At 47.4% G+C, this 14,409-nt stretch overlaps 1 protein-coding gene across 1 annotated transcript in view; it reads right to left on the bottom strand.

Moving 5' to 3' along the window:
- The window catches only part of ACVR2A (activin A receptor type 2A), a 62,398-nt gene extending 50,600 nt beyond the window's left edge, over positions 1–11,798 (bottom strand). Inside the window, exon 1 of the mRNA XM_035556040.2 lies at positions 10,395–11,798. Within this exon, the coding sequence (XP_035411933.1) occupies positions 10,395–10,449 (55 nt within the window). The 5' untranslated portion in view covers positions 10,450–11,798. The remainder of the gene's footprint in view (positions 1–10,394) is intronic.
- Between the last annotated feature and the right edge of the window lie 2,611 nt (positions 11,799–14,409).

Here is a 14,409-nt window from a genome sequence, read left to right as displayed (position 1 = left end):
GGTCCATCAAAACCAAACTCACAAGATGATTACGCTGAAGTGAAAACTACAGATCAGTTTTCTGCAGACACCACTCCTTGGTTTCACTGCAAATGAAAGAGCTTCCAACACCAAAATACTTACAATAATGGAGAGGGCAAAGCTTCTGGGATTACTAAATTTCAGAAAAACTGGCAAAGCAAGGTTCTAGAAAATCTCCATCAGTCACCCACCCAACTAAAAAAAGCTCATCGCAATCTATTAGGCATCAATCTCCTTCCAAAACTGTAGGATTACATGTTCCACCAAATTCTAACATTTACTCATCACCGATTACATAAAATCCAAGGATTATTCCATTTCTGTTCTCGCAGATCCTTCGAGTAACATCAATACCACCATTTAGCACTTTGGGTACGTATTCTCAGCGCTTGAGATGAAAAAAGAACACAAAAACCGAATCTGTTTTTATAGCTGAATCCTCCTGACAGGCTGCTGAAGATGGTTCTCCTCAGGATACGCCACAGATGATTTTCCTTCTGATCATAACTGTTCCCAACTCGAGGAGCAGGATTACTGATTTAAATCTATTTTTTCGTAAATTATGTATGTACAGCCTCCGTGTAGATAGACTCAAAAGCACAGTACGGGGACGCTAGGTACGAACAAAAGCTGCCCTCACATTCTGGTGGGACACAAGAGGACAAGGACTAACTAAATCCTTCTTCCTTCCTCAGACAAAAGCTCCTGAACATTCGTCACCAGATATCCCAACAGCATTCAGATGTGTTTTCTGAATCGCTGCAACTATCTTATTAAAAAATATCCTTAAATCAGGTTTAAAAATCAGTAGTTGACAAGAGTCATTATCCATCCTATAAAGTGGACAAAAAGGGGATTTAAGTTCAACCTGTCAAAAGCACGACTCCTGCTTTGGCTGGCCAAAAGCCAACTGAAACGAGTTCTGCTTTATTGCCATCCACCAGAGCGTTTCCAAACCACAGAGCAAGGCTATTTGCACACTGAAGGGTCGCATTTTCGACGAGGGACCCACTCCGTTCCCCGTGGAAGAGGAAGTGAGACCTGAGCGCTCTCGGCTTCCCTGAAAGCCTCCGACCTAGCAGGGCGCGGACTCGGGGTTTTGCCACGTGAGCGGGGACAGATGACTCTGTGCAAACTGCCCCACACTTCGGGAGGCTGTCCCGAGGGTGCAGGCTGGTTGTTTGGTTTGGGAGAGGGGCTGGGGGACAAGGGCAGGGCTGGGAAAAACAACAGCTTCTGGTTTTACTAACCACCCTGCAGGTTATTCGTGGTTTCAGATCCTTCTCGTAGTACACAAGAGCGAATCAGGATCTGTACTACTCTATATGGGTAAGGTTAGATGAGGCTCAGTTTTTTTTTTCCTTCAGCCCAGTAAATGCCACAACCTGCCGTTAAACAGAAGTTAATCAAGCCATAACATTTTTAAAAGCCTTTTAAAAGCAGCTTTTTGACAGGCTTTGTGCTAAATGGAAGGATGTACGGTAATACCTAGGGATAACTCACGAAACAGACTCCCTCGCTTTAAAGAGCAGACTAAAACAAAAATATTCAAGCAATGGTCTTCTCTAGGCTACTTCTAAAGTAGCCTGATGAACAAGTGAAAAATAGCTGGTCTAATTTCGTATTAAAAGTACACTGATTCAAACAACTGCATGCAATTTAGAACTATAGCAACTTTCACAGCCTTATTTTTTTTTTTCAACCCTGAAACATGGAAATATTTGAAGAAAAAACTTCCATCGTGTAATTGCTCTGAGCTGGAGAGAACTATCTGTACCATCTCCTGACAAACACTACCAAAACTGTCTAAAATTAACAGTTACTGCAAAGTTTAATTTTGTCTCATACACTTAACAGCATAGCTGAACAACAAAACTCAGCCCCGTCCCTGTTTATGAGCAACTTTCCCGTTCCTCGAAGGAAAGCTTCACATGTTAACAGGCCTGATGAAGAGACCAGTTATATTTAAACACTGCTTTTAAAGACTGATTCAAATTCATCTTAAGTGCTGATATTGAAATCTGAGTATTCAAAACACAACAGACCAGCTAAAGACCGCTGCTATCATTTAGGTGGTATTTAGAGACTAGAGATTAGTGTTATGTAGATGAGATTAAAACTCTGGACCTGAAAAAGTAAGAAATAAGGTCATGCTATTGCAGCTTCACCTACCAAAAACCACCTCCTCACCATCAGGCTGTAAGCCACCACACAGAAGGAAACTGCTGCAGTGAATTTAAAATCAACTACGCAAGTCAGTAAATGAAGGTCAAGGTCCAGCTATAGCGTGTGCTCGGAGCAGAAGAGACGCACCCGGAGCAGGAGGCCAAACACCGAACCACCAGAGGCAGCCCCCAGGGCCCACGCAGCACCCACGGGTGCTCGGCAGCAGCGATGTCCCCTCGGCAGCCTGCAGGGGTGGCCAAGCATGAGCCCTGTGAAATGCAACAAGGACAAAGGCAAAGAGCAGAGCCCGGGGACACAGCCCCCTCAGAAAGGAGCCTGCGGGTTCGGCGGACGAGGCACTGCTTTGAGCAGGATGCTGGAGGTGACCCCCAAGGACCCAAGCCACACCCCTACGATTTTTCATCATATTAACCCACACCCCTGTGATTTTTCTGAAGTTATTTCAAAGAGGAAGCTCCCGTTTCCATTCAGAGCCATTATGATGAAATTACCTTAAAAACAACACTAAACATGGCTCTGCGAGTGTTCTTCTGGCCTCAAAGCGCACGGGCTTGCGTTGTGCCCCCCGTTACATTTGCTAAGCAGGACTGTGGCTCAGTTTGAGCACTGACAGCGATCTGGGCTCGCTCTGCAGCCCCATTCACTAACAGGTTCAGAAACAAGTCGCAGACCGTCTCTAAAACGCTCTTCAGGGCTGCCGTCAATCACCGTGAAGTCACCACGTTGCCTCCCCTGCTCCATTTTTTCCAGAATACAAGCTGCACGTTTACCTATCCTCAGAAAAAGCTTGGTACCTTTCAGAAAATACAGAAATCCTACCATAAACGCTTTGACCACCTTTTTTCCCCCTTCTCTATTTCTAAAAAGGATGGAGATACCCATCCAACTTACAACTCCAGCTGGCACAAGGAACCACGCAGCTGCAGGTTTAAAGACCAACTCCTTCCTGGTGAAAGGGCAACAATACGCCGAACGCATGCCACTTTGCGATGGAAAACAGAGCATTAGAGCTAGAGAAAAGCAACCACATTCTGAGCAAAGATTCTGATTCTGTTTAAATAAAGTTAGACGTTTTCTGAAAAGAAAACCTTTCAATGAAACTGGATGTCTCGAGTCACTTCTCAGGTATCAGCCTCAGAGCGCATCCGAGTTAACAATTAAACCAGCAAAACGCCACTCACCTGCTGTCAGCATTCTGGGGACAGTGGAATTTTCCCAGCTGTGACAGCCTCCCTTGGGCACACAACAAAACGAGATTAGAGAGCGATACCGAGCTCTTGTAAGTGCCCAATGCAATGTTCATTTTCAGCCCAACTGCTGGCCATCTCAAAGCTAGGGGAACAGAAGAATTTGAGAAATATTCTTCTGCCTAATTTTACCCAAGACCTAGCATTCCTAAAGCACTGACTCTTCCCAACTACCCTGCCCTTCGGTCAGTTGAATTCCCTAACTAGAGACAATGTTTCCCGCTTGTAATGAAACACTAATAAAAGCATTTTGGTGTATTTTGGAACTTCTCGCATGCCCATCACCATTAAGAGTGTACATGGGGTTCCTTTTACAATTACAGCATTTCCAACTGAATTACCACCTAAGTACAGCTTCGTACAAATCCTTAGAATTTAAGCTGGAAATTATACCTTAACGAAATTACAAGTGATAGGACGAGGGGAAGTGGCCTCAAGTTGCACCGGGGGAGGTTCAGGTTGGATATTAGGAGAAATTTCTTTACTGAAAGGGTTGTGCAGCAACAGAATGGGCTGCCCAGGGAGGTGCTTGAGGCACCAGCCCTGGAGGTCTTCAGGAAACGTGTAGGTACAGAACTTATTAGCATGGTTTAGTGGTGGACTTGTCAGTACTAGGTTAAAGATTGGACGAGGTGATCCTAGAGGCCTTTTCCAACCTGGACGATTGTATGATTCTGCGGAAATACAGAAGGTGATAAGCAGCTACTTAAATTACTTCAAGGACGTGTGGCCTTCTTTCCTACTAAAGGCAGTCAGCATGGTATGAAGGCCAAGTCAGTGAAGTTTAAGTTACTAGCAAACCTCCTCTGTGAAGAACTCAAGAATAACACTGAAATTAGTGCTACACTGTGAGGTCACCAAGCCTTTAGGTTACACAGCCGTCACTCACACCGCGGCTGGCATCAATGCGATCTGAAGTACGTCACTCGCTCATTTTCTCCATAACAGAGCTTCTACCTGAGAGCAACAGTGGCCCGCTGCATTGAAAGGGTCAGCACAAAGAGAGCTGCAAAAGCAGAGCTGAAGGCTGCCATCCTGCTCATCCTTCCTTCACTGTGAGTCTAGAAATTGAATTAATTTGGCAGAACCATGGAACAGAAGTTAAGAAAAAGATAAAAACAGAACATGCGTTCTTTCACCAAACTCTTTAACGTAACTCAGCTTTTTTGACAGCACCCAAGTAGAGGTGGGCACGAAGACGTTCCTCACACCTCCAATACCCAGCCTCAGCAGATCCCACCCTAATAACACCACCGGGGCTACCTCAAACTGCTTCTGGCCGCAGCAACAGGCAGCCTTCCCACAGCTGCTTCTTGCATTTCCACGTGTTTTTCAAATACCTCTAACCACATAACCAAAGATTTATGCCTCCAGTTAGTAAGCGAATTGTCTTTTTTTTTTTTTCCCTAGCCAGACTCCTTGCTTCCAGTTCCTACTCTAACAAATTCAGAAGAAAACCATGAATGCTGACCTTCCTCACGAAGAGCTACTTTACCGTGGAAGCATTAAGGAACGGTGCCTTAGCTGTAATTACCGCAGCAGATAAACCCTTCTCCTCTGCTCTTTCCACGAGAGATTCAAGTGTTTGGTGCATCTAACATACGTTTGGGAGTCCTAGCCACAAAGACATGACTGTAAACAGAATGGCAGTAAATATTCATCCTCTGTGGGATTACGCCTAAATACGCTCTGCTGCTTGGCGCTGTAGTTGCAAACTGTTTCTAAGAAAAAAACACCACCACCACCCAGACACTGTAGGGGAGAGAAGAGAAGAGATGCCACATAAAGTCACTGGCATGCAGTAACACTTCAATTTCCATATGGAAATCAGAGGAAATAAGATGTGCTGAATTTTAAGCACCAAGGCAACAAAAACACATTAAGATTTCATCACACAAGAACTTGGCTGTAAAATATGCAATTTTCCTGATCTTTTTTAAAGAGTTCTCATTTTCAGGAACATCAGATAGCTAACAGACCATGTATTCCACCAACCAGCTAAAGCAGGCATTTGCATTAATCTGCTTTCTGTTAATTAAGTGGTAGAAATGCATCCCCCTTCACCGAGGACTCTCTCCTACAACCAAGTTCCTTGTCAACCTCTATCTTTTTACAGCCTGCGTTGTAACAATTATTCTCTAGATGATTCCCAAGGATAAATACGGTGGACTTGCTAAATCTCTGAATCACAGGTCTCCAAAATACTTTTCCATATTGTATCCATCTCATTTGTCTGTGTTGTAACAAAAACGTTACCACCACCTCTTAAGATACCTAGGGACTATACATACAAACTTGGCAACTATGACTTGAAAGAGAAGTGAATTCCAATTTCAAAGAGAAATAGGCTATGGGAATTGGAAGCCAGGCACCCTCAAAACCAGAAGCGTAAGAGGCAAAGGCTGGAAGAGAAGGTGGAATCACCAAGAACAAAAAACATTGGAGCTGCTGCGATTTTTTCCCCCTACCTTAAACTAAATCAGGATATGAGAAAAATGAACTGCTATAGTTAAACAGGGAAAAAAAGAAGTTATTTTTCTATCCTTGTTTACAATCTGAACACACCACTCGAAGGGCTTTTTCCCCTAAATTGCGGCAAGATAGGGGAAAAAAGGCATTCCAATACTGCCCATTCAAACCAACTGAAAACTATTATTCACAATAGCAATAATTACTTTCTTGCACCCCTATTTAAGATAAAACAGCCTTTCCCTCACACATAAACCTTTCCCCCTCCCCTCACATTTACACAGCACCTAGCATTAAATAAGCATTAGCTTATTTATTTACTTCTCTATGAAAAGAAGGTTTGTATCTGAAGGATAAGCGTGTTAGTAAAACCAAGACAGCAGCACCTCTCTTGAAACATTTGTCAAGCGGAGTTCTACTAGAACCATGTTTATATGTTCCAAGGCAAAGTTAACACCATCTCACGTATTTTTCATAACCTAGAAGGTTTAGGGTTTGTAAACTTAAGCACTGGCAGATTATACAGCATTGGTTATAGATCAAAATTCTGTTTCTCAAGGTCTAATATCAACCTGGAGCCAAAACGTTTTGTGAACAGCATTACGTTCACATCCATGGAAATGGATCCACGCTTGGAAGCAGCATAAAGCAGACTTACAAGTCCTGCTCTGAACAGGAGCATCAAGGCTGTTGTCACTGGGAATACCCCAGCACACTTGATACAAAAAAAAAGAAAGAAAGCACACACTGGTTAAAAAAAGGCAACTTGAGCAGGACTTTGTTTTACAAGTCGTACTAAGTCTGAAGTGTTTTATTGCCCTGCCTTGCAATCAGGTTAGAGTCCAACCGCGCTCACGCACGGCTTGCAGAGAACCTACCAGCAGAGACAACTCCACAAACACCACTGCTAACCTTTGGGCAGGATTTTCAAGTGCTGCGAAGTTCACAATGAGATGACTGTAAAAAAACAACATTACAGTAGTAAAATTAAGCAAAGGAAGTCTCATCTCCCACCCCTCAATTCCTCCCGAGTACCTGAGCACTCAGCTTCCGAGCCTGTCGCGGTATCTTTGGCTCCAGCAGTGCCAGCTAGATGCCTGGGGAAAGGAGTAATTTCCCCTACTAACAGCTGGTGTGAGACAGGGAGAATAAAAGGAAAATCAAAGAATAAAATGTTCCCCATGCAGTGAAAATACTACTCTAGCTACAAAGGTACCTCTGATTTGTCATTTCCTCTAGAAAAACCGCTCAAGGCCCTCTGAGAGGCTCGAGGCTGACCTGGTGTTGGGGGGACAGGAGCAGGATGTTTCTGAACCATTTCCTTCAGCTTCAGCGACTGCTAGCACGAACCGCGCTCACATGAGTTTTAACAAACTGAGGTCTGGTCCCCTGGAGGAGACTTAAAGCAGGCAAACTCCTCCGCTGACGGCCTCCCAGGCCCCCCAGACAGAGCAGGGCACTCAAACAGAGGAGAGGAGGTTTGGGAGATACAAGGTGTAAGAGCAACAACCAACCATGAGGAATTCACAACTGGAGCGCCCACAACAGCAGACCTGGGTTAAGGACAACCCACTGCTCCCACCTCGCCCAGCATTTTCAATACACGGGCTGGACGGTCCGAAACAGCAGAGAAAGCTGCCTAGGCACACATACGCTCTACTCCCAAATTTCATAATGAACAGCTCAGCGATCATGGAGGGTAGGACACGGCAACACTTCCTCGGGCTGGGGAGAGCCCAGGCAGCATCTGAAGGGAAGCGTTCCTCACCAAACCCCACTTCATTTACTGGGTTTCTTTTCAGCCCACCGACTGCCTTGCCTCAGCAGAGGCACAGGAAGCACATTCAGTTGTTCAAAAGTATTTTCTTACTTCAGAGTTGCTTTTTCATTGTCAAAAATATAGAGAGAGATAAAAAGTATATGAGGGGATGCGCAGGGAACCGATGCGCAGGGGCACTTTGGCGTTTACTTACTGCGCGTTCATCTCACTCTCTTCAGTTAGCACAAAGGGGTGCAACCCTACGTCCACGTTTACAGCGTTTGTAGATACCTGGATAAACTCCAGTAACGTAATACAGGTGCTCTTTAGCAGTATTTCCACTTTCTGACTACGATATTTAAAACTTTCTCAGCAAAGATTATCAGATGTAATTCCCTGGGCATTCCTATACATTTGAAAGGCATTCACAGCGTTTCATGTAGGAGTTTATAGGTAATAAAATAGAATGCCTTCAAACTGAAGCCCACTTCCACGCCCACCGCCTAGAACAAGACCGTTTTCACCCAGTTAAAGAACACGGGTACTCACGGGCTGGGGAAACAACCGCAGAAGATAGCTGCGGCACACGCAGCAAACAGGTCAGGGCAGAAGCCCAGCCCCGGGCCCCGAGCACCCAACACGCACAAGGCGAAGACAACCAGACCCCTTCACACCTGAACTCCTGGAGTTCTTCCACCACTGACAATACTCTTAAACAACTCGAGAGTTTTTTTTTTTTCCAGGGAAGTCATTCTTCCGATCACGATGTTAGAGTGAATCGATCGGATGCGATTTTGAACCTAACCGAGTCACGGTGACCAGAAGAAACACTACTCCAAGTGCCTGTACTTCACGTTAAAAGCTTACATAATCTTATGATTGCGATCGCAAAAACAACAGCTCCCTGGGAATTTATTCATGTTTACACCTACAGCAGGACTGCAGAAACTAACACTCCAAGTATTAGAGTAGAAAGCAGTTGTATTATTAAATGCTGGAATACTTGACGTGTAACACTGGAGCAGCCACCAAAACAATGTCATTACTAGGAAAATCGCAGCTCGAATTGCAGCCAGTTCCTTGGTCATTTAGCAACGGTTATTTCTATCTTCACAGGCAAGAGAAACAATCGCTTTGTCTTACCAAGATGAGCAAGAAATCCTAAAGAAAAGCCAGACTTTGTTGCTTAACAGCTCTTTTTAATATGGCAATGTCAACAAGATCACTATTCTATGCTCTAGGCAAAAGGATCTTAATAGAAGGATGTGGAAGGGAGAGAGACGTGAAGAACAGATGGCACCAAGCCTTTCAGAAACTGTCACTGAGACGAAGAAAAGTTTCCCTGTAGAGGATGTTCCTGATTTAAGAGGAATGTTGTTATTTAAGTCACTTAAAAACAAGGTAAAGGGAAATGTGAAAGTAAAGGGAAACACGAAAGATGTCTTCTAGGGTAGAACAAAATTGTCAGAAATCATGTTTTGTCTCACAAAAGCAATAAATGGTGTGCCCTAACCAAAAAAGAGCTGTGTCCTTCACCTGTTCTGCTATTTCTCTGTTAAAACAGAAAGGATTTGGGGGGGTTATTTCTGGCAGCGATCGCCATTTCACAGCACATTTAAGCCCACACGGAATTGATCAATAACACTACAGACATAAGACTAGACTATCCATTTACTAACCACAAGAAAACGTACTGTTCAGCAGAATCCTGTACATTATAACGCTGAAATTTTAAAAGCTATTGTTACACAGATCTCATTACTCCCTGAGACCAGTTACATCGAAAACCTGAGTACTTGTCTGGCAGCTTGCGGACTGATCAACAAGTACACCTTCGCACGCCACTGGGAAAGCCAAAAAAAAAAAAGTGTAAACGCACAGACCAGTCCATGGACATTCAAAATGTAAGCAGAAAGTAGCAGGTTTGCCATCTAAACAAATACTAAGGCTGTCACACAGCTCAGGGCAGGTTTTCTGTGAAACTGACGAGCTCTGAGTAGAAATACACCACCAGTTCCTCCAGCCACTGGTTGCTACCAGGATTTTCCTCCTCAACAAGCGGGCGGGAGCTCTCACCCCACGCTTGGTAGCTACCAGGCAGCATCTGAAACCCAACTTTCACACCCGAAGACAGTGAAATATCGAACAGCGAGATAAAAGCGTTACAAATCACTGCTTTGAAACTGGAAGCGTGCCCTTTCAGCCTCTTTCTGTGCACGCACCTATACACGCGCACACCCCTTGCTATCAGCAAAGGACGAGCGAATGCTTTCACAACAGTGGCTATCCTAAACTAATGAAGCAGCAATGAAGGTGGCCATCCACCACTGAGCGCTCCAGAACAAGAGCTCTAAATTAAGGGGTAAGAGTATTTCAGCTTGGTTATCCTCATTTTGGAAAAAAAAAAATGAAACTAATAACCGCATTGCCAGGTTACCAGATGTGACACTAGGTGGTTATGTCTCCACGTTTGTTGCTGACGATTTCTCTGAAATCCAAGCGCTGCACACATCTGAAGTGTGCTCGTTAGACATTTTTAAGAATCGCGACGAAAACAGCTGCTGCCTTCACAGTTACTGCCATCCCCAAACCATCTGCCGTTTGGAAAAGTGTTTTCTCCCGCCGCATCCTAACCAACAAAATTACCTCTGACTTTCCAGTGCTGACCCCAAAGCCTTAAATTTAAAGCGACAAAAACAACTTTTACTTACCTGAAGAACAAGAGATAAGAAAAACAGCAAACGCCAACTTAGTAGCAGCTCCCATTTTCCAATGCTGTTAAAACATTTAAGTGACTTTAAGTATCCAGTTTCCTGGGTCCAGCAAGCTGGAAAATCCCCCTTCTTGCCGAACAGTTGTAAAGCAATCTACAGCAACATCTCTAAAGAGGATAATGTTCACGAAACAGTAAAATCAGGTTTATGTAGAGACTGACGATCTCCCTCCGGCTCTTTCTAGCGAGAATCCAGGTTCAGGGCTGGATATATTTGGAACCGTGTTTCAAAACACACGTGTCATTTGGCTTCTGTACAAACAGTGGCAAAATTTAATTCATAAAAGTATGTTACGAATCCACTAAGAAAAAGAAGTCAGCAATTAAGCCGCCGGACACGACGAAGTCTCTGAAGAGGCTCCAACTCTGTTCCACATCAAGCTCCGTAAAGCATCCCCGGTGGGTGCTGAGCGCCGGGAGTCGTACCGAGACCAGCACACGGGTCGGGGCTTTCGTCCTGGCTCCCGTTACGCAACATGTAGTGTTTGGGAGAAGAAGAGCAGCTCCATTTCGCCTTCCAACGTCCAAAGCCTCCGAGGAAGAGACGGGTCAGGAGTCCTGCGGGAGGAGGCCGGCGGCTGCACGTGGGCCAGGCTGGGGTTGGGTGGCGGTGCTGCTGAGGGTGCCGAGGAGCAGCACCAGGGCTGGGGCTGGCACCGGCAAAGGGGCAGCACCAGGGCTGGCACCGGCCCCGACACCGGCTCCCCACGTCCCCAGCCGCTCAGCCCGAGCTCATCGCCCCCCTCCGGGCCGGCCTTCAGCCCGGGCTGCGGAATGGGGAATTTTTCCTAAGACACCTCCATCCCCTTCCCCCGGGGGCGGCGGGGGGGGGGTCTGTATTTGGTATTTAAACGAGAAGAGGGCGAAAAAAAATGAAATAAATTAAATTAAAAACACGCCGCAAAAAGCACGCAGCGCCCGGCCGCCGGGGAGGAGGGCGGCGAGTCCCGGGGAAGCTCCTGAGGGAGGAAAGGGGCTGGGGGGGCACACGGGGCTGGGGCAGCCCTGTCCCCCTGTCCCGTCCCCCTGGCCGTCTGTCGTGCCCTGTCCCCCTGTCCCTGCCGCCCCCCGGCCGTGTGCTCGCCAACCCCTCACGGCCGCCTCTCCTCCTCCCCTCGCCCTACCACAACGGCGGTTGTCTCCCCCTCGGTCCAGTCAGGATTTTTTGAGGAAAAAAAAAAAGAAAAAAAAAATATATATATATTAAAAAGGGAAAGAGGTCGCCGGGGCGGCGCGGAACAGCCCCGAGCCCCCGGCCGGGCTCCCCTGGGCCCTGCCCTAGCCCTGGCCCCGGCCCCGGCCCGCTCCCGGCTCGGCCCCCGACCGCGACCCCCTCGGCTCCCGGGCGGCGGCGGCGGCGCGGCGGAGCCCAACTTTGTCGGTCCAGGAGCGCGGCTCGGGGCTCGCCGAGGCGGAAAGGCCGAGCCCGGGGGTTCCCTGCGGGCGGCGGCGGCCGCCTCTAGAGCCTGCCGAGGGCGGGCGGCAGCTCGGAGCAGCCCTCGGAGCGCTGCTGCTGCCGCCGCTCCCCTGTGGCTCTCTCATAGCGACCCATTCACCGCGCGGCGTGCGGAGCCGGCCCAAGATGGCGGCGCCCGGCCGATTGTTTTTGTTCCCTCTCCTCCTCCCCTCCTCCCCCCCCCCAGCCCCCCGCCGCGCCAGGCCCCTCGCGCGACGCCGGCCGAGCGCGCGCCGCCCCGGATTGACAGCTGCGCGGGCCACTCGCGGGACGCCGCCCGCCCGACAGGCCCCGCCCACCCCCTCCCCTCCCCTCCTCTGCTCTCCTCTCCCGGGGATGGGCGGAGCGCCGGCGGCGGCGCGCTCCCTCCGCCCCTACCTGCGCGCGTGCGCGCGGCCCGCTCGCGTGCCGCCGCCCCCGTGCGCGTTCCCGCCCCGCCTCAGGGCGCGGCCGTTGGGCGCCGCCCGCCCCCTCAGCGCCCCTCAGCGACCGCCGTGAGGGGCCGGCGGTGGCGGCCGCTCCGTGGCGCCTCTCCGCCCGGTACCGCCGCCAGGTGTGAGGGCAGGGCCCCGCCGGCGCCTGCTTCTTGTGCCCGGTTGTGCCCCGGCCGTGTACGTTCACGAATTGGTGTGAGCACACAGCGCACCTCCTGGTGCTTGTGTGAGGTGTGAGCGCACAGCACGCCTCACAGCACCCGTGTTAGGTGTATCTACACAGCACATCTCACAGCCCTTGTGTTAGGTGTACCTACACGCCACATCTCACAGCATTGTGCATTAGGTGTACCTACACGCCATATCTCACAGCCCTTGTGTTAGGTGTACCTACACGCCACATCTCACAGCATTTTTGTGTTTGAGATGCTCTCCCCACAGAACTAGCTGCTTCCTGCCGCTGACAGCTTGCTCGGCCTCCCCCCCACCATCGCAGCAAACTTCTGTTTCCTATCATTGTACGCCCGCTGGCCGCCACAGCACAGCGGCTTGCGTTGCTTTTTTGTAGTGAGGCAGCCTTCACAAGTCCCCGAGATGAGCACAGCGCTACCTGGTTTTGTGTCCTGTGCAGGAGCAGAACAAGCTGTCCGTGCTCCGAAACGTGAGCATAAAGGAGCAACACCTGTGCCCTGCTCAGAATAGATGAAGGAGAGAACAAGAAGAGTGAATAAATCCCAGTTTTCTCACCTTTGGGGGGAAGATGTGTGTATACTGGTGCCACTCAAGATACGACACTCAGTAAATTATCACCCTTAAGGACAGCAGTTCTGTGAAAGTGCCTACTTACTTTTTTTCCATCTTTTTAAATGTATACCGTAAAATATGTTGCCTGTTTCTGAGTGAAAAGGAATACGTTTCGTTCAGATCTGTTGAACAATGTGGGAAAGCATAAGGGCCTCATAAACACCTGTGCTGGTGAAAGCAAGAAGTACCAAGCTCCCCAAAAGCTGGTACGTTGTTCACTAACCTTAGACGTGTATTGAATCGCTTCGGATACCTTCCTTTTCAGACTGATGGCATGGTCTAAGGTTTTTGGTGATACTACGTGGTACTAAATTGGAAGGAATGTTTTTCACATACGTGAATTTGCAACCATGTTAAGACTGAGTAGCACTGCCGAGCTGTGTGAGCTATACTGATCTGCAGATCAACAGAGGTGTTTGGTAATTAGACCTGGTGAGCCACCATTAGCACCTGGATTCAGAGATGAAGAGATGTAGATACTTCAGTCTATTCATATTGAGGTACCTGCTGGGGTTCTTGACCAGGATTCGGGTATCCTTGGTGTTTCTCTGCCGTGTTCAAACACCTACCAACACAAAGTTCATCCTCCAGTGACATTTTTGATTTCAAACATCCAAAGAGTAAAACAAGATGCATGGAACTGTGCACATCTAGAAGCATCAAGACATGTGGCAACGCTTTTTATGCCATCTTTTATCCAGGTAGTTCAGAATGATTTACAAGCATTAATTAATGTAAGTATTACAACACTCCTACTTAATCTGTAGTTTTTAATATTCTTCAATAGCAGAATATTTAAACGTGACCTGTTCTACAGGTTGTATTTTCCCTTGGCTCAGCTTCTTCAGAATGCTCGTCATGTTGCCACATGAGCAGGAAATTATAGCTAAAAATATTGCTATTGTGTGTGTGTGTGTGTGTATACATATTTTTTTTCCATTATAGGCATTAGGTTCACTTTTTTTTTTTTTTAACTGACAGAATGTAATTTATGTCCCATATTCGCATTTTACTGTTTATATTTAATACAAAATAGCCTAAATGTGTCATCTATATAACATCATTTGCATGAGTGTCATAGTAAGGAAGGAGGTGTCTCTTTCTCAAGTAGCTTATTATTTGTAAGCATGGGTGGTTATTTTGCTTGCAGGATCAGTTCAGCAGAGCAAAGCCTTCTGGCCATCCAGTAAATACAACAAAAGTGGTGACCTTCCGTGTACGGTTGGTCTTGGCAATCACATGTTTATCAGGTTTGTAGG

Source organism: Cygnus atratus, chromosome 6 (assembly GCF_013377495.2).
Source record: "Cygnus atratus isolate AKBS03 ecotype Queensland, Australia chromosome 6, CAtr_DNAZoo_HiC_assembly, whole genome shotgun sequence".
Taxonomy (NCBI): domain Eukaryota; kingdom Metazoa; phylum Chordata; class Aves; order Anseriformes; family Anatidae; genus Cygnus; species Cygnus atratus.
The sequence above is the reverse complement of the archived record's forward strand: the minus strand, read 5'-3'. Positions and strand labels throughout refer to the sequence as shown.